Below are 25,091 nucleotides of genomic sequence, written 5' to 3'. Positions count from 1 at the left end.
TTTTTACACAATCCAAGCAGAAGACTACGAAGATATTATCACTAAAAAGGACACTACAGTCATCAGCAAGGCTCATGAGGCTGCTTGGAAGAAAATAGCTGATATAATTTAAGTAACCTCTTCAAGAATTTAGGTATTAAAACCAAAATAATTATTATAATAGTTTTAAGTATAAAAAAGGTATTGGTACAGTAATGACCAACATTTTCATTGTCATAAGATACATTTTAATCACACTCGTAGGATCCTTTTACAGCTACTTTTTAACACGTTTGTAAAACAGTTAGACTGTATGCAAATGGTTAGCGCTGTCACCTCACAGCAAGAAGGTCCGGGTTCGAGCCCCGTGGCTGGCGAGGGCCTTTCTGTGTGGAGTTTGCATGTTCTCCCCGTGTCCGGGTGCTCCGGTTTCCCCCACAGTCCAAAGACATGCAGGTTAGGTTAACTGGTGACTTTAAATTGACCGTAGGTGTGAATGTGAGTGTGAATGGTTGTCTGTGTCTATGTGTCAGCCCTGCGATGACCTGGCGACTTGTCCAGGGTGTACCCCGCCTTTCGCCCGTAGTCAGCTGGGATAGGCTCCAGCTTGCCTGCGACCCTGTAGAACAGGATAAAGCGGCTAGAGATAATGAGATGAGATGAGAAACAGTGGCAGAATATTCCCAGCCCCATGGAATGGCCTTCTGTGAGATGTCACGGTTTGTCCGATCGTATTCATCAAGCTAAACTCAGCTTCACATCTCGCCTGACACGCACCAGGTTTGTCTAAAAGCATGTTGCTATAGTAACTAAGCAGGGCTTCAGGTTAGCCTCGTTTGGGGAAAGTTATCCGGACTTGTTGAAATCCCTGGTGAAAATCTTTCAAGGATCTTCAAAGTTCCATAAAGTTCTTTGTGAGGGTTGTTGAGGATCTCAACAAAGATCCTCAAAAGATCTTCAAGGATCTTTAAAATTCTTGGCAAGATCTTCAAGGATCTACAAAGATCATTTAACTTCTTGCCAAGATCTTCAAGGATCTTCATTTTTCTTGCCAAGGTCTTCAAGGATCTTTGAAATTCTTGACAAGACCTTCAAGGATCTTTAATATTCTTGACAAAATCTACAAGAATCTTAAAAAAAACCCACACATTCGGTTCCAAACAAAATAATTCTTTATTGATGCTATCATAAGATATACACTGACATTTCCAGCAGAAGTCAACTGATTGACTAAGAGATCCTTTCAAGATCTTTGAAACCTTGAAAATCATGAAAGATTCTTTAAAAGAGCCTTTTAAAATGTTGGCTATTCAGGATTCCTTGGTATATCCCTATCCAATTTTTATGTAATTATGTAAGTTTCAATCTATTTCCATCCTTGCCAATTCCACTGAATTAGGATCATTAAAAAAATTGAAAGATCCTCATTAGATCCTCAAGGATCTTAAAAGATCCTCACAAAGATCTCGTAAAGACCTTGACAAGGATCCTTACAAGAGCCTGATTAAATCCTTGAGGAGTTCAGTTAAGATCTTTATAAGATCCTGAAAAGGATCCTTTTAATATCTTTGAAAGATCCTTGTTGAATCCTTGAGGATCTTGCAAGATCCTTGCAAAAATCTTGTGAAGATCTTGACAAAGATCCTGAAAAGATCCAGATCAAATCTTCAAGGATCCTAGCTAAGATCTTAACAAGATCCTTAGAAGGAGCCTTCTAATATCTTTGAAAGATCCTTGTTGAATCCTTGAGGATCTTAAAGGATCCTTGCAAAGATCTTTGCGGGGTCATTATGAGGATCTTTGTAGGATCCTTAAAAGAGCTTTGTCAAATCCTTGAGGATATTTACAAATGATTTTGCATATGAAGATCTTTGAAGATCTTTCTAATTTTCCTTAGATCCTTGGCAGGTCTTTGACAATCCTCATGGATCCATAAAGATCCTGTGAGGTTTTTCACCAGGGATAAGCCTAAATGAAGTTAGCTCACTTTGTGGAATATCCCCCTGATTAGAGTTCATATAAAACACTTGTCCAGTCCTGGAACAGCTCCTAATCTGTGGAGTTTCTCTGCATGTTCTTCTCCTCGTGTCAGCGTGGGTTTCTTTCCGCCTCCCAGAACCATGCCAGTGGGTGGACTGGCTGTGGGTCAGAGTGTCCTTATGCTGCTTTGTGATGGAGTCACGTTATAGTTTTGAAATTTTCATTAGTTTTTATTTATATTATATGGACAGGAGTGGTTTACTGGGAAATACACCACTCGTAGTTTTCGTACGAGCTCCATCCGGGACATGGAGAACCAAAACGGTGACATAAATCTCTATATGTCACTCGTGAGAAACTCGATGAATTGTTTTGATAAATTTGGGGACTTTTTGTTTGTGAATGTGTCTATATTATAAAAAGAAAATCACATGTTGGCTTGAAGATATGAAGTTTATCTTCTCGTGTTGAAAAACTCATTTTTCATATGCAATACATCGCGGATCTGAGTGACATACTTAAATAATATTGGCTGGCGTTGAGTGGTATATCAGATATATTCCATTCAGCTAGCATGATATTGAATGAGTCAAAGATGAGTGAATGGAGTATATCTGATAGACCACGAAAAAAAGCCAGCCAATATTATTATTATTATTATTATTATTATTATTATTATTCATACACACTCTTTTCATATCAGCATTCCCACCTTCCAGCCTGTGTAGCGTTCATCAGTAGTGTTAGCGAAGGCCAACTCTAGCGCAGTCAAGCCAGTGATATCGAGAGCTACTAGCACAGGCTAACGACTGAGAAACTAAGATTTCTGTCTCAAGACTCTTCTTCCACACACGCTCATCACAGTATTTTTCACTGAGACTTAAATATTTATTTCCCGATATAATTTACTTTGTTACTTTTAAAATCAACATTGATAACTACACACAACGGAGCAACCTGGTAGCCAAAATTCTCTCAAAATCTTCCATATTTAATGAAGCAAACCTGGCAGCCATGTTTGTTTACAAATTGTCACAGTCACTCGCTAATGCGGAAGTTTTACATCTCCGACATGTCTCTTTTCCAGCTTTTCATTGTCCGTTGGTATGTTTTTCTCTTGTAAATGTGCATGAAGAATATCTAATGAAGTTTAGGTAGCCTTTTGGGTGTTCAGCGCGACTTTAGTTTCCGTTTTCAGTTTATTTATTTAGTGCTTAATTATAGCATAGCTAATCCTAGCAGTAGCACGGGATTAGCCTTGTCTTTTCTCTTTCCCAGCGGACAAAGAAATGGTTTTGTGCATGTGCAGCAGAAAAGTTTTGTCATTGAATATTTGCATGAGCTCTGATGTTTGATGTCATGTTGTCTTGACAACCATGCAATATCTTAAACCATATTCAACGCTCATTCTCCATTGGGTAGAGTGACGCAATACAAGTAGGATAAGCGATATGCTAACAGTATTTCATGTCATCAAACCAAATGAATGAAACCCGCTAGAAGGGAATAGAATACATGTTTTTATTCCATGAAAAAAGTGTCCTGTATGTATAATAATTCCTAATATTTCACCCCAATGATGTCACTCCCAGTGTTTTCCTGCTAACTAGACCTGTGTTGTCAAAATGGTGAACCGGTTGAAAGTTAAAATTCTTTTACGTTACACGGCGGGGTGAACATATGAAGTTTATCTTCTCATGTTGAAAATATTTTCATTCGTTCATTTCGCTCACTCCTGATAAACTTCATATCTTCATGCAACTGTGTAATATCCTCTATCTATTTCATCTTTCAGTTATTTTTTTTCTTAATTTCAGTTTAGTTTTACAAGTGCATAAGTATTTTTATTTTGAGGAACTGGCTAGTTTTAGTTGAGTTTTTATTTAGTTTTTATTAAATATATTAACCCTGCCTGGGATACTGTTTATGAGCAACAGTAGCAAATATACAAGGGAACTTCAAGTAAGTCAATTAGTGTGTGTGTGTGTGTGTGTGTGAAGTAGAATATGTCAGTAGAATCTTATCATGTATGCAGCCTAGACTAACAGGTTCTCTTCAAAGATCTGATTTTACTTGACCAGTTCAAGAACTTAAAATAGCGCAGACTAACAGAGAAGAGTCACACTGAGGTCAGACATGTGTGACTGAGTTTAATCATATATTATCAACTGCTCTAAGAAACACACTGTTAGTCAGAATGAGCCATTAACCCGTTCACCTGTATAGGGTTAAAACCTGGGCTTTCTGTATGTACACAGGCATGTCATCGTTTTCCAAACTATTATCAGTGTATCTTAAATACATCACGCTGTAGCTGCTCAGTAATATGGAGCGTTCGGGCTCAGATTTGCTCCTAATAAACACTTAATGAGAGCACGTCCCTTCAGTGCCCTCGTGTACATGATAAAAGTAGTGATTCTGTCCTCTCTCTCTCTGTGTCTGTGTCTCTCACTGTCTTTGTCTGTCTCTCTCTTGCTCTCTGTGTCTCTGTCTGTCTGTCTGTCTGTCTGTCTGTCTCTTTCTCTCCCCCGTATGTCCTCTCTCTCTCTCTCCCCCATATGGCTCTCTCCCTCTCTCTGTCTGTCTGTCTGTCTGTCTGTCTGTCTGTCTGTCTCTCTCTCTCTCTCTTTCTTTCTCTCTCTGCCTATGTCGCTCTCTGTCTGTCTGTCTCTCTTTCTCTCCCTATATGTTTCTGTCTGTCTTTCTCTCCCCATATGGCTCTGTCTGTCTGTCTGTCTGTCTGTCTCTCTCTCTCACTCTCTCTCCCCATATGTCCTCTCTCTCTCCCTCTCTCTGTCTGTATCTCTGTCTGTCTGTCTGTCTCTCCCCCATATGACTCACTCTCTCTGTCCGTCTCTCTCTCTGTCTGTTTCTCACTATCTTTGTCTCTTTTTCTCTGGCTCTCTCTCTTTCTGTCTGTCTGTCTGTCTCTCTCTCTCTCTCTCTCTCTCTCTCTCTCTCTCTCTCTTTCTCTCTCTCCCCATATATTCTCTCTCTCTCTCTGTCTCTCTCTCTCTCTCTCTCTCTCTCCATATGGCTCTCTCCCTCTCTCTGTCTGTCTGTCTGTCTCTCTCTCCCCATATGGCTCTCTCTCTCTCTCTCTCTCTCTCTCTCTCTCTCTCTCTCTGTCTGTCTCTGCCTGTGCCTCTGTCTGTCTCTCTGTGTCTCTCTCTCTCTGTCTGTCTCTCTCTTTCTCTCTCTGTGTCTGTCTGTCTCTCTCCCTCTCTCCCTCCCTATATGTTTCTCTCTGTCTGTCTTTCTCTCCCCCATATGGCTCTGTCTGTCTGTCTGTCTGTCTGTCTGTCTGTCTGTCTGTCTTTCTCTCCCCATATCTCCTCTCTCTCTCCCCATATGGCTCTCTCCCTCTGTCTGTCTGTCTGTCTGTCTGTCTGTCCCCCATATGACTCTCTCTCTCTGTCTCTCTCTCTGTGTGTCTGTCTGTCTGTCTCTCTCTCTCTGTCTCTCTCTCTTTCTTTCTCTCTGCCTATGTCGCTCTCTGTCTCTGTCTGCCTGTCTCTCTGTCTGTCTGTCTCTCTCTCTCCCTATATGTTTCTCTCTGTCTGTCTTTCTCTCCCCATATGGCTCTCTCTGTCTGTCTGTGTCTCTCTCTGTCTCTGTCTGTCTGTCTCCTGCTTGCTCTCTTTCTTTCCCCATATGTCCTCTCTCTCTCTCTCTCTCTCTCTCTCTCTCTCTCTGTCTGTCTGCCTGTGTCATTCTCTGTCTCTCTCTCTCTCCCTATATGTTTCTTTCTGTCTCTGTCTCTCTCTCTTTCTCTCTCCCTATATGTCTCTCTCTCTCTCTCTCTCTCTCTCTCTCTCTCTCTCTCTCTCTCTCTCTCAGAGGTGACTACCTGTGGCAGTTGTATCTGTTGTGTCCAGGACGATGTCTTATAGTATCCTGAAGTGAAAAACAGAAACAAGAAAAGTGATTGGAAAGCTATGAAACTAGAAGACATTTTGGACTAGTGTCCTGAAAGGAGTAAGGTGAGCAGCTGGATTGGACCACATCTGTAAGTAAATATGTACTTTACATGTTTGTAGAGTTGGATAGAAACAAACTCCATGCGTGGATGATATAATGTGAAAAATCATCTATAATCAGACTACAGGCTCGGATAACCAGCTTAGAAACCGTGTGATGGGAGTGCCTTATGGCAGAGCTTGCTTCTGATTTGTTTGTCCGTTCTCCCTGTTTTGGTTTCAATTAGAACAGATTTAATAGTCATTTTTTACAGAGGATATGGCATCACATCCCAGTTCCTCTCAGCTCCAGCCCTTTCCTTCATGAACAAGCTCCCAGGGATCTTATAATTCAAACCGACCAATGGTCTGTCAGGTCTGGGCCACGCCTTTACTCCGCCCCTGGTAGTAGGTCGTTTATTATGTTCACTCAGCGCTGTCTCAGTGACGAGGCCTGAACCCTGACTGAAACACTTTACGTAGATGATTCCTGGAGATGAAGGAGATGAAGAGGAGGAGGAGGTCTGAGTTTGGCCTGTCGAAAATGTGCATGGGTGAAGTCCTCTGAAAGTTTAAAAGATTTAGAAACGTAGCCAGCGCTAACTGGAGGATTGATTATCTTTAACAGAGGTTTTATTGCTGTTGGTAGTATTTGTTTAAAAACTGTGTGATTTAAAGATCAGTGACATTAATTTCACTGGACAGAACTGATAATAAAAATAATATGATAATAATGATCTCTGTATACACTGGATATAAAAAGTCTACATACCTGTAAAAAAACAAAATCAAGATGTTTCTTCACCTTTAATGTGATCTTGCAAAAAACAACAACAATTAGGAAAACTTTACTTCCAACACTACAGTGTCTAAAACAGCTCTAACACAGCTGCACATTTGCCCCCGGGGCATGCGGCATGGGGCAGCCTGGTGTAGCAGGGACATTTTAGCCAAGCATGCCTGTACTAACGGTAATGAACTCCTACTTTTCATATACAGTACGCACGCGCCTTGTTTAATTTTACAGAGTGGTAGGTTCTGACCTCGTTTTCGACAGAGTGCATAATGTCGTAAGAATATGTGATGAGTCTCAGGAGACGATCTGAGAATAGCGCAATCAAATGAAGGGATAATTTTAGAGAAATTGGATTAATGTCACCTCTTTGCATTAGAAAAATGATTTTTTTTTAATCAGTAGTCGTTTCTACCTTGCCTTATAAATCGTTCTATTACACGACTCAGTTTCTTTACAGTGTCTGCTTTCTGTTCTAGTCACGATGGTCCTATTTCTGGTGGCAACACATCTTATATTAAACACCTCCTCACATGCGAACTGGTCTGCAGGTAGGTTCTGTCCGTGTTCTTGCGTGTTCCTGAAGGCCCACTTGGTCGAGTTATGTTAAACATGCTTGGTTTCGTTTCTCCTCCTCAGAGCCTCCTTCTCCTCAGGGTTCTCACATCCTACCGGCTGCTCTCATCATTTCTCTGCTTCTCATCATCTTCATCCTCCTCACGGTCTACCTGCTCAGGTAAGGCACACACACACGTCCATCGTCACGCCTGGATTTATTATCGATGGAGAAATTATTATTGATGTTAAACAGAACAACAGCAACAACAACAAAACCACAAATGCATACAGTGGTGCTTGAAAGTTTGTGAACCCTTTAGAATTTTCTGTATTTCTGCATAAATATGACCTAAAACATCATCAGATTTTCACACAAGTCCTAAAAGTAGATAAAGAGAACCCAGCTAAACAAATTAGGCAAAAATATCATACTTGGTCATTTATTTATTGAGGAAAATGATCCAATATTACATATCTGTGAGTGGCAAAAGTATGTGAACATTTGCTTTCAGTATCTGGTGTGACCCCCTTGTGCAGCAATAACTACAACTAAATGTTTCCGGTAACTGTTGATCAGTCCTGCACACCAGGTTGGAGGAATTTTAGCCCATTCCTCCGTACAGAACAGCTTCAACTCTGGGATGTTGGTGGGTTTCCTCACATGAACTGCTCGCTTCAGGTCCTTCCACAACATTTCGATTGGATTAAGGTCAGGATTTTGAATTGGCCATTCCAAAACATTAACTTTATTCTTCTTTAACCATTATTTGACTTGTGTGCTTTGGGTCGTTATCTTGAGATTCAGATTCACCTTCTCTTGAGATTCAGTTCATGGACAGATGTCCTGACATTTTCCTTTAGAATTCGCTGGTATAATTCAGAATTCATTGTTCCATGAATGATGGCAAGCCGTCCTGGCCCAGATGCAGCAAAACAGGCCCAAACCATGATACTACCACCACCATGTTTCACAGATGGGATAAGGTTCTTATGCTGGAATGCAGTGTTCTCCTTTCTCCAAACATAACGCTTCTCATTTAAACCAAAAAGTTCTATTTTGGTCTCATCCGTCCACAAAACATTTTTTCCAGTAGCCTTCTGGCTTGTCCATGTGATCTTTAGCAAACTGCAGACGAGCAGCAATGTTCTTTTTGGAGAGCAGTAGCTTTCTCCTTGCAACCCTGCCATGCACACCATTGTTGTTCAGTGTTCTCCTGACGGTGGACTCATGAACATTAACATTAGCCAATGTGAGAGAGGCCTTCAGTCACTTAGACGTTACCCTGGGGTCCTTTGTGACTTCGCCGACTATTACACGCCTTGCTCTTGGGGTGATCTTTGTTGGTCGACCACTCCTGGGGAGGGTAACAATGGTCTTGAATTTCCTCCATTTGTACACAATCTGTCTGACTGTGGATTGGTGGAGTCCAAACTCTTTAGAGATGGTTTCGTAACCTTTTCCAGCCTGATGAGCATCAACAACGCTTTTTCTGAGGTTCTCAGAAATCTCCTTTGTTCGTGCCATGATACACTTCCACAAACATGTGTTGTGAAGATCAGACTTTGATAGATCCCTGTTCTTTAAATAAAACAGGGTGCCCACTCACACCTGATTGTCATCCCATTGACTGAAAACACCTGACTCTAATTTCACTTTCAAATTAACTGCTCATCCTAGAGGTTCACATACTTTTGCCACTCGCAGATATGTAATATTGGATCCTTTTCCTCAATAAATAAATGACCAAGTATCATATTTTTGTCTTATTTGTTTAACTAGGTTCTCTTTATCTACTTTTAAGACTTGTGTGAAAATCTGATGATGTTTTAGGTCATATTTTTGCAGAAATATAGAAATTTCTAAAGGGTTCACAAACTTTCAAGCACCACATGATGCTAACACGATGATAAAATAAAATCACTGGTCCTTTGTTCAAGCGTACGTCCAAAACTTGGGATTTCATTGACGTTTCAGTTCAGTTAACCACATGACGGTGAACTGAAATTCCAAACCCCGACGTACTGTATGTTCTAGATACTTAAGTGTGTGTGCGTGTGTGGCCTTTTCCAGCCACTCTAACAGCTGTCTGTGAACTAAATCTAAAAGCAGTTGTTGTAGCTGGTCATCGAGTCTTTCGTTCTCAGCTGCTGTGTTGAATCAGAACTCTGCCTCCCATGAGAAAGAACAGCTTTAAATGGTGCTCTTTTAACCATTTAACCATTTTTTTTCCTCAGTTACTGTGTCTGTCTCAGTGTCTGTTTTTAGATTTGTTTGTTCTGACTTCATTTTTCTTGCTTTATAAGGCTCAGACACCAAAGGAAGGATCTTGTCAATTCAGTTGACAAAAAGCTGCCCAATGGCTTCCTGGAGGACCAAGGTAAGCGCTCAGTGAACGCAGTGAGGTTTAAAATATTGGAAATTGGCACTTGTCGTCGTCATGATCAAAAAGTTCATGGCTGAAGAGGAGCTGTACGTTAAGCGATAAACGTCTGAACAAACGAAGTTGATATTAAACGAAGACTGTGATACAGTAGAAAGTGACTGTGTTTGTATTTGACGCCGTGTCTCTCTCTCTCTCAGAACAGACAGTGGTGCTCCTCCCCAGATCTCCCTCTCCATCAAAGCATTACTTCCCCATCCCGCTGGACTCTCTGGAGGAAGAGTACCGCCTGCGCATGGCAGACGACGGCAAGCTGTTCAGAGAGGAATTTAACGTATGAACACACTCTCCAGCTCGCTCTCTTCCTCTCCTTACACTATCAGTGACTCCTTTTTATCTCTAGTCCATCCGAAACACCCTTTTTCTCAGCAACCACAAATCATAGCCACTTGGTACTTGGTGCCAAACTTCAGCTTGGGGTTCTATACCGTGTAAACCGTTTTCAGGTCTGTCGCACATCAGCTTCCTGTTTACCGACTGAATGCATTTCGCATGGATTTACAAAATTCTCGTAACACTTTTCTCAGCAACGACAAATCACAACTGCTTGATATTCGGTACCGAGCTTCAGCTTGGGGTTCTATACCGGGTAGACCGTTTTCAGATCTGTCGCACATCAACTTCCTGTTTACCGACTGAATGTATTTACGAAACATATAGGGTGGATTTTGACGCTATTTCAAGAAGCAAAATGCTCTTTCAAAATGACAGTTTACCAGGATGCTATTTGAAATCCCTGAGGAGAGACACTGCTCTTTACTTACTTGTTTCAGAGTTAATTATTTGTTGAAGTCAACATTCATAACAAATGTCCTATTCCTTCAATTGCTTGCATTGTGATATAAGCGAGAGCAGGGGGATACGTAAGTGAGCAGTAGCTCACAGTCGATCTTGTTATTCACAGTCTTTGCCGTGCGGGTTCGGACGTGGCACGTTCGAGGAAGCGAGCCGAGAAGAGAACAGAGAAAAGAACAGATACCCAAACATACTGCCCTGTGAGTAAGAACCACACACACGTTCTACAGGAAGCTGGCAGAAATGATGCCGTCTGTTTTTCTGATGAAATCTCAGAATTGTTTTACTGTGTCTTTTTTCACTCAAAACAGTTTCACATTCAATTTCGGAACTGAGTCAATCATAATCTAGTCAATAAAGGGTTACAATAATTAAAAAAAACCACCTCTCCTTTTGTAATGCTCGCAGATAAGAATTCAGTCTATCTGTAAAGTTTGCATAGGAAATTGCACTGTTCCTTGTGTGTACACAACAGTTCTTCTCGTCACTTCACCTCCGCATGCAGTCCATGGCCATTCCTCATTTCAACATGAATAATGCATACATTACATAAAGTCCTGTGCAAAGGTCTTAGGCACATGTAAAGAAATGCTGTAGACTAAAAAATGGCTTAAAAATAATGAAATGAAATGTTTCAACATTAAAAAAAATACTATAAACATAATCAGTAAGCCATAATAAATGAAATACAGTCAGTATTTGGTGTGAGACGAGCCTTTACTCTAAAAAGAAAGGTACAACCCCGATTCCAAAAAAGTTGGGTCAAAGTACAAATTGTAAATAAAAACGGAATGCAATAATTTACAAATCTCAAAAACTGATATTGTATTCACAATAGAACACAGACAACATATCAAATGTTGAAAGTGAGACATTTTGAAATTTCATGCCAAATATTGGCTCATTTGAAATTTCATGACAGCAACACATCTCAAAAAAGTTGGGACAGGGGCAATAAGAGGCTGGAAAAGTTAAAGGTACAAAAAAGGAACAGCTGGAGGACCAAATTGCAACTCATTAGGTCAATTAGCAATAGGTCATTAACATGACTGGGTATAAAAAGAGCATCTTGGAGTGACAGTGGCTCTCAGAAGTAAAGATGGGAAGAGGATCACCAATCCTCCTAATTCTGCGCTGACAAATAGTGGAGCAATATCAGAAAGGAGTTCGACAGTGTAAAATTGCAAAGAGTTTGAACATATCATCATCTACAGTGCATAATATCATCAAAAGATTCAGAGAATCTGGAAGAATCTCTGTGCGTAAGGGTCAAGGCCGGAAAACCATACTGGGTGCCCGTGATCTTCGGGCCCTTAGACGGCACTGCATCACATACAGGCATGCTTCTGCATTGGAAATCACAAAATGGGCTCAGGAATATTTCCAGAGAATATTATCTGTGAACACAATTCACCGTGCCATCCACCGTTGCCAGCTAAAACTCTATAGTTCAAAGAACAAGCCGTATCTAAACATGATCCAGAAGCGCAGACGTCTTCTGTGGGCCAAGGCTCATTTAAAATGGACTGTGGCAAAGTGGAAAACTGTTCTGTGGTCAGACGAATCAAAATTTGAAGTTCTTTATGGAAATCAGGGACGCCGTGTCATTCGGACTAAAGAGGAGAAGGACGACCCAAGTTGTTATCAGCGCTCAGTTCAGAAGCCTGCATCTCTGATGGTATGGGGTTGCATTAGTGCATGTGGCATGGGCAGCTTACACATCTGGAAAGACACCATCAATGCTGAAAGGTATATCCAGGTTCTAGAGCAACATATGCTCCCATCCAGACGACATCTCTTTCAGGGAAGACCTTGCATTTTCCAACATAACAATGCCAAACCACATACTGCATCAATTACAGCATCATGGCTGCATAGAAGAAGGGTCCGGGTACTGAACTGGCCAGCCTGCAGTCCAGATCTTTCACCCATAGAAAACATTTGGCGCATCATAAAACGGAAGATACGACAAAAAGACCTAAGACAGTTGAGCAACTAGAATCCTCCATTAGACAAGAATGGGTTAACATTCCTATCCCTAAACTTGAGCAACTTGTCTCCTCAGTCCCCAGACGTTTACAGACTGTTGTAAAGAGAAAAGGGGATGTCTCACAGTGGTAAACATGGCCTTGTCCCAACTTTTTTGAGATGTGTTGTTGTCATGAAATTTAAAATCCCCTAATTTTTCTCTTTAAATGATACATTTTCTCAGTTTAAACATTTGATATGTCATCTATGTTCTATTCTGAATAAAATATGGAATTTTGAAACTTCCACATCACTGCATTCCATTTTTATTTACAATTTGTACTTTGTCCCAACTTTTTTGGAATCGGGGCTGTACATTGAGTGCAGTTTTATAAGGAAATGAGCTGTAGGTTTTACTGAGCATCTTGCAGAACCAGCCACAGTCCTTCTGGACACTTTGACCGTCATATTTGCGTCTTCATTTTGCACCAAAACCCAGCAGCCTTCATTATGTTTTCTTTTTTCACCTGAAAAGTGCTCTGTTATGGAATATGCTGCTCAGATACAAAAAAAAATGTTTCCTGTATCATTTAATTTTGTGCCGGGAAATGCACGAACGTTTGGAACTCTAGAAGGTTTTTGTACTGGCTCGATAATGTACTGTAGAAGTCATAAAATGATGCATGCGTTATTCGAAGTGATCATTACTTCAATTTTGAGAAAAATCACTGTAAATTATTCTCCTGCAGCTGTTACGATCAAACTCGAACGATCCCAAGCGCATGCACTTTTCCCAATGATGATAAAAGTGGCTCTCGCCTTACACTGGGGTTTAAGACTGGATTATCTGACAATCCAAAATCCTTCCCAGCAACATGGTTATGAGTTCAGCATTAGTGAATCTGTCTGATGAACAGAAAGGGGTGTGGCTAACGGTACGCAGGTGACAGACACGCGTGCTATTGTTTCTCAGTATCGTGAGATTGTTTTCTGTCCACTTTGGAATTTGAAACTGAAAAATAGAAACAATGCGATCGCTTATTCAGTTAGTTTCTATCGTACTAAACAATCTTGATTCTGGAATACAAATGGCATGTTGTTTTGATTTGTTTACAGTCTCCTCAGATGTGCCCCTGTCTGTAGATTTTATAAATTTTCTCCTGAACAGATGATCACTCCAGAGTGTTGCTGTCGCACGTCGACTCCCGTATGTGCTCAGACTACATTAATGCCTCGTATATAGATGTGAGTCATTTCTTCCCGCACTGTACGACAGTTTACAGTTTAAGTAGTCGGATAAACCGAATAATATATGCACGTATTCTTGTTTAGGGTTACAAAGAAAAGAACAAATTCATTGCCACTCAAGGTAAGTGTGGAATTTTGGTTGTTTTGTTCTTTCAGTGTTGGAAATGGCTTTGTTCTTCAGTTTCTTTGTTTGTCAGCTTTGGTGTTAAAATGCTAGTTATCTGTTTATTTTTCCTGGTAAAGCGACGTGACGTAGTCTTTAAACTACCAAAACATCTGCCCCCCTGCACTCCAAACCCCCAGTCGGTCATAAGAAGCAGGTGAACATGATCTTTTCAGATGCACCTCAGGAATGTAACCCACTCACATTTAGCAAGCTAAAGATGTTGAAAAGTAGCTGTGGGCGCTCTACAGGGCGTGAGTGTGTTAAATGAGGGCTTTTTCCCCAAAAAAAGCTCCACCCCACACACACACACACAATTCTCACACAAGTCCCTGAATAGTGCTTTAGTCTGCCGTTATGTCTGAGAACTGAATACTGTCCTAATTTTAGTTTTAACTCCTCACCAGGGCTGAACGATTCGGGTAAAATATCTCACTGTGATTTTTCTAAACAGTGCTGTGATTTGATTTGGAATTAATTTCTATTAAATTCAGTTCCAGGTCTGTATTAGTGGTTTACAGACAGTATCTCCATGACATAACAGTCTTGTTCTTCATCAAAACATCCTTAGACTGATCAATTTAGCAATTATCAATTTACACTTATGGTTTTTTTTTTTTTTTGTATTTATTGATTTATATGAGGGCGGCACGGTGGTGTAGTGGTTAGCGCTGTCGCCTCACAGCAAGAAGGTCCTGGGTTCGAGCCCCGGGGCCGGCGAGGGCCTTTCTGTGTGGAGTTTGCATGTTCTCCCCGTGTCCGCGTGGGTTTCCTCCGGGTGCTCCGGTTTCCCCCACAGTCCAAAGACATGCAGGTTAGGTTAACTGGTGACTCTAAATTGAGCGTAGGTGTGAATGTGAGTGTGAATGGTTGTCTGTGTCTATGTGTCAGCCCTGTGATGACCTGGCGACTTGTCCAGGGTGTACCCCGCCTTTCGCCCGTAGTCAGCTGGGATAGGCTCCAGCTTGCCTGCGACCCTGTAGAAGGATAAAGCGGCTACAGATAATGAGATGAGATGAGATAATGAGATGAGATGAGATTTATATGTTATGAGAATAACCTCCGGGTGCTCCAGTTTCCGTCACGGTCCAAAGACATGCAGGTTAGGCTAACTGGTGGCTTTAAATTGACCGTAGGTGTGAATGTGAGTGTGAATGGTTGTTTGTCTCTATGTGTCAGCCCTGCGATGACCTGGCGACTTGTCCAGGGTGTACCCTGCCTCTTGCCCATAGTCAACTGGGATAGGCTCCAGCTTGCCCATGAACCTGCACAGGATAAACAGTTACAGATAACGGATGGATGGAATAAGCCTAGTCCAAAAGCTCCCAGAATCCCCTGCTGATAGCCACACCCTCCTCTCATCCATGACCCCTTACAGCAAACTCTCTCTTTACAGACTGAATGAACAGCAGTCTAAAGAAGAAAACAACTCTGATTGTTGAGTCTGGTTTGCTTTCTAGAACGCTATTAGAAATAAAGTTTGTTAATAAAGTGAATAAGAATAAAGTGCACAGTATATAGAAAGTGTGCTCCATGGAGTTCTATGAAACTCAACAGTACATGCATGCACCAGTAACGTCGATGCGCCTTCATTTTTGTCAGAACTTCGCCTTTAAGAAGTTTCAGTTTTCCCTGTGTGTTCCCCTGCAGGTCCGAAACCTGAGACAGTGCTGGATTTCTGGAGAATGGTTTGGGAGCACAAATCTGCCACCATAGTCATGTTGACTAACGTACGAGAGAGGAAAGAGGTATATAAAAAAATATATATATATATCTGTATACAGTGTTCCTTTTGAATCATCAGTTTGCTGTGAATGGTTGTGCATCTGCACATGTTCTCAGGAGAAGTGCTATCAGTATTGGCCAGAGCAGGGCTGCTGGCTGTACGGAGGTGTGAGGGTGTCTGTGGAGGACGTAACAGTGCTGGTAGACTACACGATCAGAAAGTTCTGTGTGCAATATGTAAGTCTCGAATAAACAAATAAAGAATACAGAATTACACACGGACACTACATGGCTCTTGGTGATAGAGTAGGTTTCATATATCTACACACAGTGGCCACTTTAACAGGAACTTGTTGTTGATTCTAAGATCCCTGTTCTTGGCTGCGGGAGTGGAACCCAATGCTGTTGCATGCTGAGATGCTTTTCTGCTCACCACAGTTGTAAAGGGTGATTTTATATATATATATTTACCAGCTGGTTGGTCCGTATCGTGAAATACCGTGACCGAGGTCTTAAAAGTACTTAAGGCCGAGGTCACGGTATTTCACCATACGGACCGACCTTAAGCTGGTAAATAATATATTTATTTTTTCCTTTCCCAAATTCTAACAGAAAATGAGAGAAAGGGAAAACCGAGCCGAAGCGAGCCGCCATTTTTAATCCTCATTCACAGCTGTAATGCAAATTGCTTCCTCCTCGGTATACAAGTGCACTTCCACGGCAGGAAAAAAAACTATATTTTGCCGCCTATGTAGTCCCCTATTTATACAAAATTGAGTCATTCAGTCACGTTTTTGCTCGGCGTTAGCAACAGTTAGAGGTTTTTAGCTTTCTCCTGAAATGTTTTCTTTTATTTCTTCTTCCTCAGAGGAGTAAAACTCGCTTTCTCTGTGAAGACTGTCATTATCGCTATCCATGCTGTAAAATTAATGCTATTCTCCTGAGAAATGCTGGCAAAAATTTATAAGATTTTTGATAATCTTTTAAATAAATCTTATAAAAAAAAGATAAATGTTGACCAAAAAAAATGCTACTATGTTTGTTGTTGTTGTTGTGAACGAGCAAGTCGCCAGAGGTCCATAACCGGGGTCCGTAACTGGGCTCGCCAGCCAATCAGAGCGCAGGATTTGATGGAAACCGGACCGCGAAAAAAATAAGAGTTGTTATGTCCTTCCTGGCAGCTCGAACCACTCTGGGTCCTGTTGTTCAAAACATGGTTATCTTTTAACCAATGGTTAAATCACTATTTAACATGATGTTAAATATAACCTACCGTTAAACTGTTGTTCAAAACTCCGTTAAAGTTAACCAAGTGGTTAAAGTTAACACACCTCCCAGCGTCTGTTATCTTTTAAAACATCAAAATGGCGTTCATCTTACAGGTGAACACTGCTGGCATGTTCCTGAGTGTTAATGCACGCCGTCTAAAACAGTTCAGACGAGGACTAAACGAGTTACTTTGATACAATGATACAGAACTTTGACATCAGTACAGATCTGGTAGAGAATCTCTTTGTTATATATACTCAGCAAAAATAAAAACTTGACACTCATTATTTTTCAAATAGTGTTTAGAAACTTTTCTTGAAAGAGTTCTTGTTGTGATTATGGTTAAATGAATTGTCAAGGGCATTACGTCACACATTCATTCTACTGGTCGGGCCTACGTAGCACATGCGAGAGCACTGCACGCTAAAATCACGTTTCCACGTGACACAAGTGACGTGACCTATTGATACACGTGCAATTGATCTCACGGTAGCAGAGTAGAGTGTCATCTCAGAAAAACAAGGTTTTATGGTTAATTATTCGTTAATTTGCAATGCAACGACTGTCAAACATTCAGCGTGAACGTGCCATTGGCATGCTGAATACGGGAACATCCGTCACTGACGTTGCGAGGGTTATGGGATGCAGTCGACAGACCATCCATAATCTCCAGACACGTCTCCATCAAACTGGCACCACAGGAACCACTGGAACCCTCCACAGAACTTGCAGGAGCTTGGTGCCATGTTGGTACAAATATGGCGGCGCATTCCCCAAGCTGTGTTCAGACGCATCATCCAATCCATGAGGAGACATTGTATCGCAGTTGTGAACGCCCATGGAGGACACACCCGATATTGACATGATTTCATTAAGTTGTGACTCACAGTTTTTGATCATGGACATTGTCGTCGCATTTCCGGTGGAACCGAGTCCATGACAAACATGATCTGTATGCTATAGCATCTTTAATGACAAGATAATTGAATACAATCGTTATTTCAAACCTATTTTCCAAAATGTTCAAATTATTGACTTTGAAACGAGTGTAAAGTTTTTATTTTTGTTGAGTTTATTTGATTTGTTGCAAGAAGATTTGGAACGCCCAACGCGAAGAAGGCACGCATTGAGCAGGTGCTCATTGCCCTTAGATTTTATTCAAGCAGCAGTTTTTTCCAAGTCAGAAGACATCATAACCAACTGGTTAGGGCTAAACCAATTGGTTTGCTAACGGTATGGTTAAATTAGCTTCAAGAAACGATTTTTTAACAGCAGGTTAAGATTTTAACGGATGGTTGCATGTTAACCTGCCGTTAAAATAACCATGTTTTGAACAACCGGACCCTGGCCATTTTCCTCTGACCTCTGTTATCAACAAGGCGTTCGTTTCCACCCACAGAACTGTCGCTCATTCACTCGGTGGTTTTGGGTTTTTTTCTCGCACCATTCTGTGTAAACTCTAGAGACTGTTGTGTGTGAAAACCCCAGGAGATCAGCAGTTTCTGAAATACTCTAACCAGTCTATCTGGCTCAAACCAACACCCACGCCACAGTGAAAGAAAGTCACACTTTGAGATCACAATTTTTCCCATTCTGATGTTTAAAGTGAACATGAACTGAAGCTCTTGATTTGGATCTGCATGATTTCATGCACTGTGCTGCTGTCAAGGCTGATTAGAGAAGTGCATAAAACTGCAGGTGGATGTAGGGGTGTTCCTAATAAAGTGGCCGGTGAGTGTATATGCTTTGTTTTTTTTTTTCCATAGAAAATCATAAGCACGTGTTAAAACAGTTCCGTGTGTATTTTAGCAGTCTTCAGAAGGCTGCAGATCCCCGAGGTTGGTCACCCAGCTCCACTTCACCAGCTGGCCTGATTTTGGTGTGCCACTCTCTCCTATTGGCATGCTTAAGTTTCTCAAGAAAGTGAAGAGTGTGAACCCAGCACACGCCGGACCCATAATCGTTCACTGCAGGTAACTATACTTCAGGTCAGTGTAAACATAACAATGCTAATCCAGACTATTTACAGAAACGTAAATGCCATTTCTGTGACATTTTACACACTGCAAAAAATGGCCTTTCAAAAATAAGAAATAAAAGATTAAAACAAAGCATATTTGCTTGAATCAGATGAAAACAATCTGCCAATGGAGCTAGTCAAATTTGACTTGGTAAGATTTCTTAAAGTAAGATGAAAACTCTAACCTGTTTTTAGATGAAATAATTCCAAAATAAGATCGGGGAACTTATTATGCGAGATCTGATTAACTCAAAATAATCAAAACAGTTCTTATAACAAGATCGTACTTCTTACATTTAGCCATTCAAGTCATTTTTATTTATTTCATTTTAAGGCTATTTGACTTAACCCTCATCCTACCATGCTATTTTACACCTTAATCTTACCATGTGGGGTCCGTTTGGACCCCAATACTTTTCTTTAAAATTAAAGCTTATAAAGACAAAATCACCAGATAAGTTTTGTTCAGAACATCTTGTATTAATAACAGCAATACACTAAAGGGCCCAAGGCATAAAGAACACACTTAACCTTCATCCTACCAGCCAATTTTACATACACAAACTACCAGGCGGGGTCTGTATGGACCTCAGGAGGGAATACCTTGAAATCAATGCAGTAAGAACCAATTCAATGCAGCAAACAGACATAACTTTATTGAAGAACAAAATCCACTATGGCTGAATATCAGTGATGTATTATAAATGCAATAACATTGCAATAATATTGCAATAACTAGCATACATGTAGCAAATTATAGCGCCACAAAAAAAATTGCCATTATATACATGATTTTTGCAGCTCATGCAGCTGTAAAACATTCTGGATTACAACTTAGGTCTTTTCTTACAGAATTTAAAACAAAAAAGTAATTGTAAAATAATTTAGGGCTTTTGTTTTGCAGCCTGTGCTTATTGCAGCAGTGGGGTCCACACGGACCCCAAGAAGGAATGCCTTGGTAGTTTCATTATGGAACATAAAAGAAATAAAAGAAGTTAACTTTCAGTGTGCTATTCAAATACAGATAAACTTTACTCTGGGGTCCGGTTGGACCCCAGTAACAAATTAATTATACCTTCACAATGCAAAAAGCTGATCTTCCGGTGCTTTAGTGTTTTAATTAAGACATAAATTCCGACAAATTCATAAAACGGTGAGGCAGTATGTCACATATTTTTAAAATGGCAAACAAACATATAGGTGCGGGGTCCAGATGGACCCCACTTGGTAGGATGAAGGTTAAATTCATGACAAAGTCTTAGCAGTAAAAACTGAATTTAAGATAAATATACTAATATTAGGATTGTTAAATTCTACAACTAAGCATTGTTAGCTTAAAAGATTCTCCTTTTGTGACCTGTAATTAGTAAAATACTTTAGATATGAGACCAGAGACTACCTTGAATCAAGTTGACGACACGTGTAGCATTGCAACAAGTTTATTTTTTTTCCCATTTCAACATTCAAACATTAAAACATCTCTTAAGATTCCACTTCCCCAGGACCTCAGGCACCAAAAATAAATCAATAAATAAAAAATAAAAAGTCTACGCATTTTGACTTACAGTGCTTACACAACGCCAAAGCAACAGTGCATTTTGGGGGCACTGACTATTCATGTGTATGAGGGGTTTACAAGATCAGGCACAAAACAAACAAACAAACAAACAAAAAAAACACTGAACTTAACTCACAGAATTCCAAAAAGACCTCACTAAAACGCCCTCCACTCACTCATAGCCTTTTTGAAGGCACTTGTCTGGTCTAGAGTATGTTCAGCATCTAGAAGGACCTCGCTCTGAATGACTGAGAAAACAGTCGCAGTAAACTTAGGATATGTAAGGTGGAGTTGAATTGTAACGAAAGATTCAAAGATTTCAGTAAAGTTCATTTATTCCCAAAACAAGCATACTTTGGTTTTGTTTTTTCTTGAAACAAGATGAACCGCATTTGACAAATGTCCAAAATGTACTTACTTGTTTTAAAAAAAAACTTGTTTTATTTTCAAAGGTGCTCCAAATAAGACTTTTTCAAGACATTTTGTCTATACAAGATTTTCAAGGTGGACTGTCTAAAAACTAGCCTTTCTAGCTAAATGAGGTTTTGCTTGTTGGGCAATTATGTATTATAATAAGGGTGGCTAGATGTTTTGACTTGAAAATAGACAAATAAACTTCCTAAGATTTTTATTTTTTGCAGTGCACTGACAGTGTGGATCAGGTGCTGCACACAACGTGATTTGATGTGGACTCAATACAGTACGTGTTTGTGTTCCGGCTGTAGCTCATCATACAGACCGAGTCTGGGCAGCTACTAAAAGCCCTCTGCTTGGGCAGAATGAGTTCATGAGTGGGAACTTAACTGTCTTGAAGCATGCTTAGTTAAGCTAATCAGAAGGAAACATCATGTCATTATCATCTTGTTTCAGTGTCATCCTGTGAAACGTCTCATCTCATGGCTTTAGTGTATCGTCTTCTTGCCATATCATGTAAATAATTAGTACTCAGCATTGCTGCCCAGCTAATTTGTGTGAGTTACTGGAATCGATGCTAATCAAACCTGGCATTAGCAAAGAAAACAATACACACTAATCAATGTTAGCAAATTAGCAGAACTTACCTCAGGATGCTTTTTCAAATCACATGACGATCATTTGATGATCTGAGATTTGTAACAAGTTCAGGACTACATTCAGAATAAAAACATAAGGCATATTAAAAAGAAGTGAATTAAGAAGACACGTGTTCAAATTCAACAACACTCCCAAAATAATACTTAAGTTTACAGTGGCCGTCCTCCATAGGAGCGATGTGATGAGACTCCAGCCAGACACAGGGCATCAGGATGGATCGGGCAGGTCCGAGGAGCAGAAGAGGTCAGCATCTTGACCTCTTGGTGGGAAGAGAAAGATAGAGAAAACACAGGTTGTTAGGTATGCCCAATGTCACCTGATGAGTAGGAATAGTATACATTTTGTGCTGAACGCAAGCAGGGACTCTGGCAACTAACTATGACAGCATAACTAAAAGGGGAGAGCCAGAAGGTAACACAGGCATGAGGGAGCCCCGGGACATAAAGCAGCCAGCCACTACACCATCAACAAACTCGAGTGAGCAAGTGAGTGAGGGACTGACAGCATCCATACATCCCAGTTTACCAAACACTGTATGTCTGAGGACCCTCCAGATCTACTCTTTTACCTCGTAAACACTCATAACAAAAGGCTTGACTGAACAGATATGTTTTCAGCCGAGACTTAAACGCTGAGACTGTGTCTGATTCCCGAACACTACTTGGAAGGCTGTTCCATAACTGTGGGGCTTTGTAAGAAAAGGCTCCGCACCTGGTGTAGCCTTCACTATACGAGGTACCAGCAGATAGCCTGCACCTTTTGATCTAAGTAGACGTGGCGGGTCATAGAGGACCAGAAGTTCACTCAGGTACTGTGGTGCAAGACCATTCAGTGCTTTAAAGGTCAATAGTAGTATTTTATAAACAATACGAAATTTAATAGGGAGCCAATGCAGTGTGGATAAGACGGGGTGATGTGGTCATGTTTTCTAGTTGTAGTAAGGACTCTTGTTGCCGCATTTTGAACTAACTGGAGCTTGTTTATGCACTTATTGGACCATCCAGACAGTAAGGCATTACAATAATCCAACCTGGAGGTAACAAAAGCATGAACTAGTTTTTCCGCGTCATGTAGTGACATTAAATTTCTTATCTTAGCAATATTTCTGAGATGAAAGAAAGCTATCTGGGTAATGTTATCGATATGAGTTTCGAATGAAAGACTTGGGTCAATAATCACTCCGAGGTCTTTTACTGCTGCACATGAAGAAACAGAAAGGCCATCCAGAGTTACTGTGTAATCAGAAAACGTACTTCTAGCTGCATGTGGTCCTAGTACAAGTACTTCAGTCTTGTCAGAGTTAAGCAGAAGGAAGTTGATAAGTATCCAGTGTCTAATGTCCTTTACACATTCCTCAGTTCTATTAAGCTGGTGTCTCTCATCTAGTTTTGCAGAAACATATAACTGCGTGTCATCAGCATAACAGTGGAAACTAATACCATGCTTACAAATAATATCACCCAGACATAACATATATAAAGAAAAAAGCAATGGGCCTAAGACAGAACCTTGTGGAACACCAAACTTTACCTCAGTATGTCTAGAAAAATCACCATTTACATCAACATACTGATAGCGATCAGGTAAATAAGAGCTGAGCCAGGAGAGGGCCGTTCCCTTAACTCCCACAACATTTTCTAGTCTATCCAGAAGAATGGAATGATCAGTGGTGTCAAATGCTGCACTAAGGTCAAGCAGCGAGACACAGCCCTGATCAGACACCAACAGTAGGTCATTTACTACTTTAACCAGTGCTGTCTCTGTGCTGATGAGGTCTAAATCCTGACTGATACATTTCATGGAGGTTATTCCTATGTAAATATGAGCATAACTGCTGTGCCACAGCTTTTTCTAGGATCTTGGAAATAAAGGGGAGGTTTGCTATTGGCCGATAATTGGACAGCTGACAGGGATCAAGGTCAGGTTTTTTAATCAGGGGTTTGATAACTGCAAGTTTAAAGGATTTGGGTACATAGCCGATCCTAAGAGAAGAATTTATTATTTTTAGAAGCGGTTCAATTACTTCAGGTATTATCTGTTTTTGAATAGATGTGTAGGTAAAGGATCTAGTACACAAGTTGAGGCTTTTGATGCAGAGATTAATGAAAGTAGTTCGATTTCTCTAAGGGGAGTAAAACATTCTAATTGCTGATCTGATACAGTTATATTGTTAACTACAGGGTCACTTAAATTGTCACTTAAGTTGTCTGGCCTTAAATTAGTAGTTTTAATTTTTTGTCGGATATTTTCAAGTTTGTCCTTGAAAAAATTCATAAAGTCGTTGCTACTACATACTGCAGGTGTGCATGTGTCTATAGTGGTCTTTTTCCTGGTTAATTTTGCTACGGTATTAAATAGGAATCTAGGATTATTTTTATCTTCTATAAGGGAGGAGAGATATGTTGATCCAGCAGCACTAAGAGCTTTTCTATACTTCAGGAAGCTCTCCTTCCAAGAGCTTTATGTGTCGGGGAATTGGAGGTCTGTTCCAACACCTCTGAGAAAATTCACCAACCTTTTATTTCAATCAATTTGTGTCCTCGGCTTTCTCCCAGCAAATCAGTCTCACTGTTAGTGATTTAATCCCCTGATTGTCAGGAAGTGCTGGGCTTCCCTTGGCTTTATACTAGCTTTGCATAATACTGCCATCGTATGAAGAGATGGAGAATTGACCGTGGACAGGACAGTGGTGGGTTTCCTAAAAGCGTCTTAACACAAAGAGCTTCTTAACTAGGAGAGAGAGTGTTCACTGTGTTGCTCGCTCGACCACTTAATGATGATCTTTGTGCTACGATGCTTTTGGGAAACTCAGCACAGCTCAGTTATCTCCTCATGTGCAGGTGATTTACTTCCAGGGACCACAGTGTAGAGATGTAAAGCATTCAGTATTTGTACTTAAGACCTTTCATAAGAAGACCAGCCTGTAAAACCCAAATGACATGAATTAAATCTCATCTCATCTCATTATCTGTAGCCGCTTTATCCTGTTCTACAGGGTCGCAGGCAAGCTGGAGCCTATCCCAGCTGACTACGGGCAAAAGGCGGGGTACACCCTGGACAAGTCGCCAGGTCAACACAGGGCTGACACATAGACACAGACAACCATTCACACTCAATTTAGAGTCACCAGTTAACCTAACCTGCATGTCTTTGGACTGTGGGGGAAACCGGAGCACACCCACGCGGAGAACATGCAAACTCCACACAGAAAGGCCCTCGCCGGCCACAGGGATCGAACCCGGACCTTCTTGCTGTGAGGCGACAGCGCTAACCACTACACCACTGTGCCGCCCTGAATTAAATCTGCTTTTATAATTCAAATGTATTTGTCACATACACAATCATACATAGTGGAAATAAATGCTTAGTGCAATGCTCAGTGAGTCATATAGATAGGAAAAAAGGTAGTTAAAAAGAAAAAGAGTAAAATATAATATAATAAATTGAATAAAAGTAGAATATTCTGCAGAATATATATATTGTATATACATCCAATTATTCCATTCAATCTCGTAATACATGGCTTATAACCAACTCGCCGCTATGTGCCTCATTGGCTAT

General features: G+C 40.6%; 1 protein-coding gene across 1 annotated transcript in view; it reads left to right on the top strand.

Annotated features, from left to right (window-relative positions):
• The window catches only part of ptpreb (protein tyrosine phosphatase receptor type Eb), a 58,971-nt gene that overhangs the window by 7,812 nt on the left and 26,068 nt on the right, over positions 1-25,091 (top strand). Inside the window, exons 2-12 of the mRNA XM_060933495.1 lie at positions 5,800-5,942; positions 7,191-7,262; positions 7,351-7,447; positions 9,574-9,647; positions 9,851-9,984; positions 10,615-10,705; positions 13,642-13,718; positions 13,806-13,842; positions 15,535-15,632; positions 15,727-15,846; positions 18,688-18,851. Of these exons, the coding sequence (XP_060789478.1) occupies positions 7,196-7,262; positions 7,351-7,447; positions 9,574-9,647; positions 9,851-9,984; positions 10,615-10,705; positions 13,642-13,718; positions 13,806-13,842; positions 15,535-15,632; positions 15,727-15,846; positions 18,688-18,851 (959 nt within the window). The 5' untranslated portion in view covers positions 5,800-5,942; positions 7,191-7,195. The remainder of the gene's footprint in view (positions 1-5,799; positions 5,943-7,190; positions 7,263-7,350; positions 7,448-9,573; positions 9,648-9,850; positions 9,985-10,614; positions 10,706-13,641; positions 13,719-13,805; positions 13,843-15,534; positions 15,633-15,726; positions 15,847-18,687; positions 18,852-25,091) is intronic.

This window comes from Neoarius graeffei, chromosome 11 (genome assembly GCF_027579695.1).
Source record: "Neoarius graeffei isolate fNeoGra1 chromosome 11, fNeoGra1.pri, whole genome shotgun sequence".
In the NCBI taxonomy this organism is placed as follows: domain Eukaryota; kingdom Metazoa; phylum Chordata; class Actinopteri; order Siluriformes; family Ariidae; genus Neoarius; species Neoarius graeffei.
Note: the sequence above shows the minus strand (reverse complement) of the source record. Positions and strands in the feature narration are given on the sequence as shown.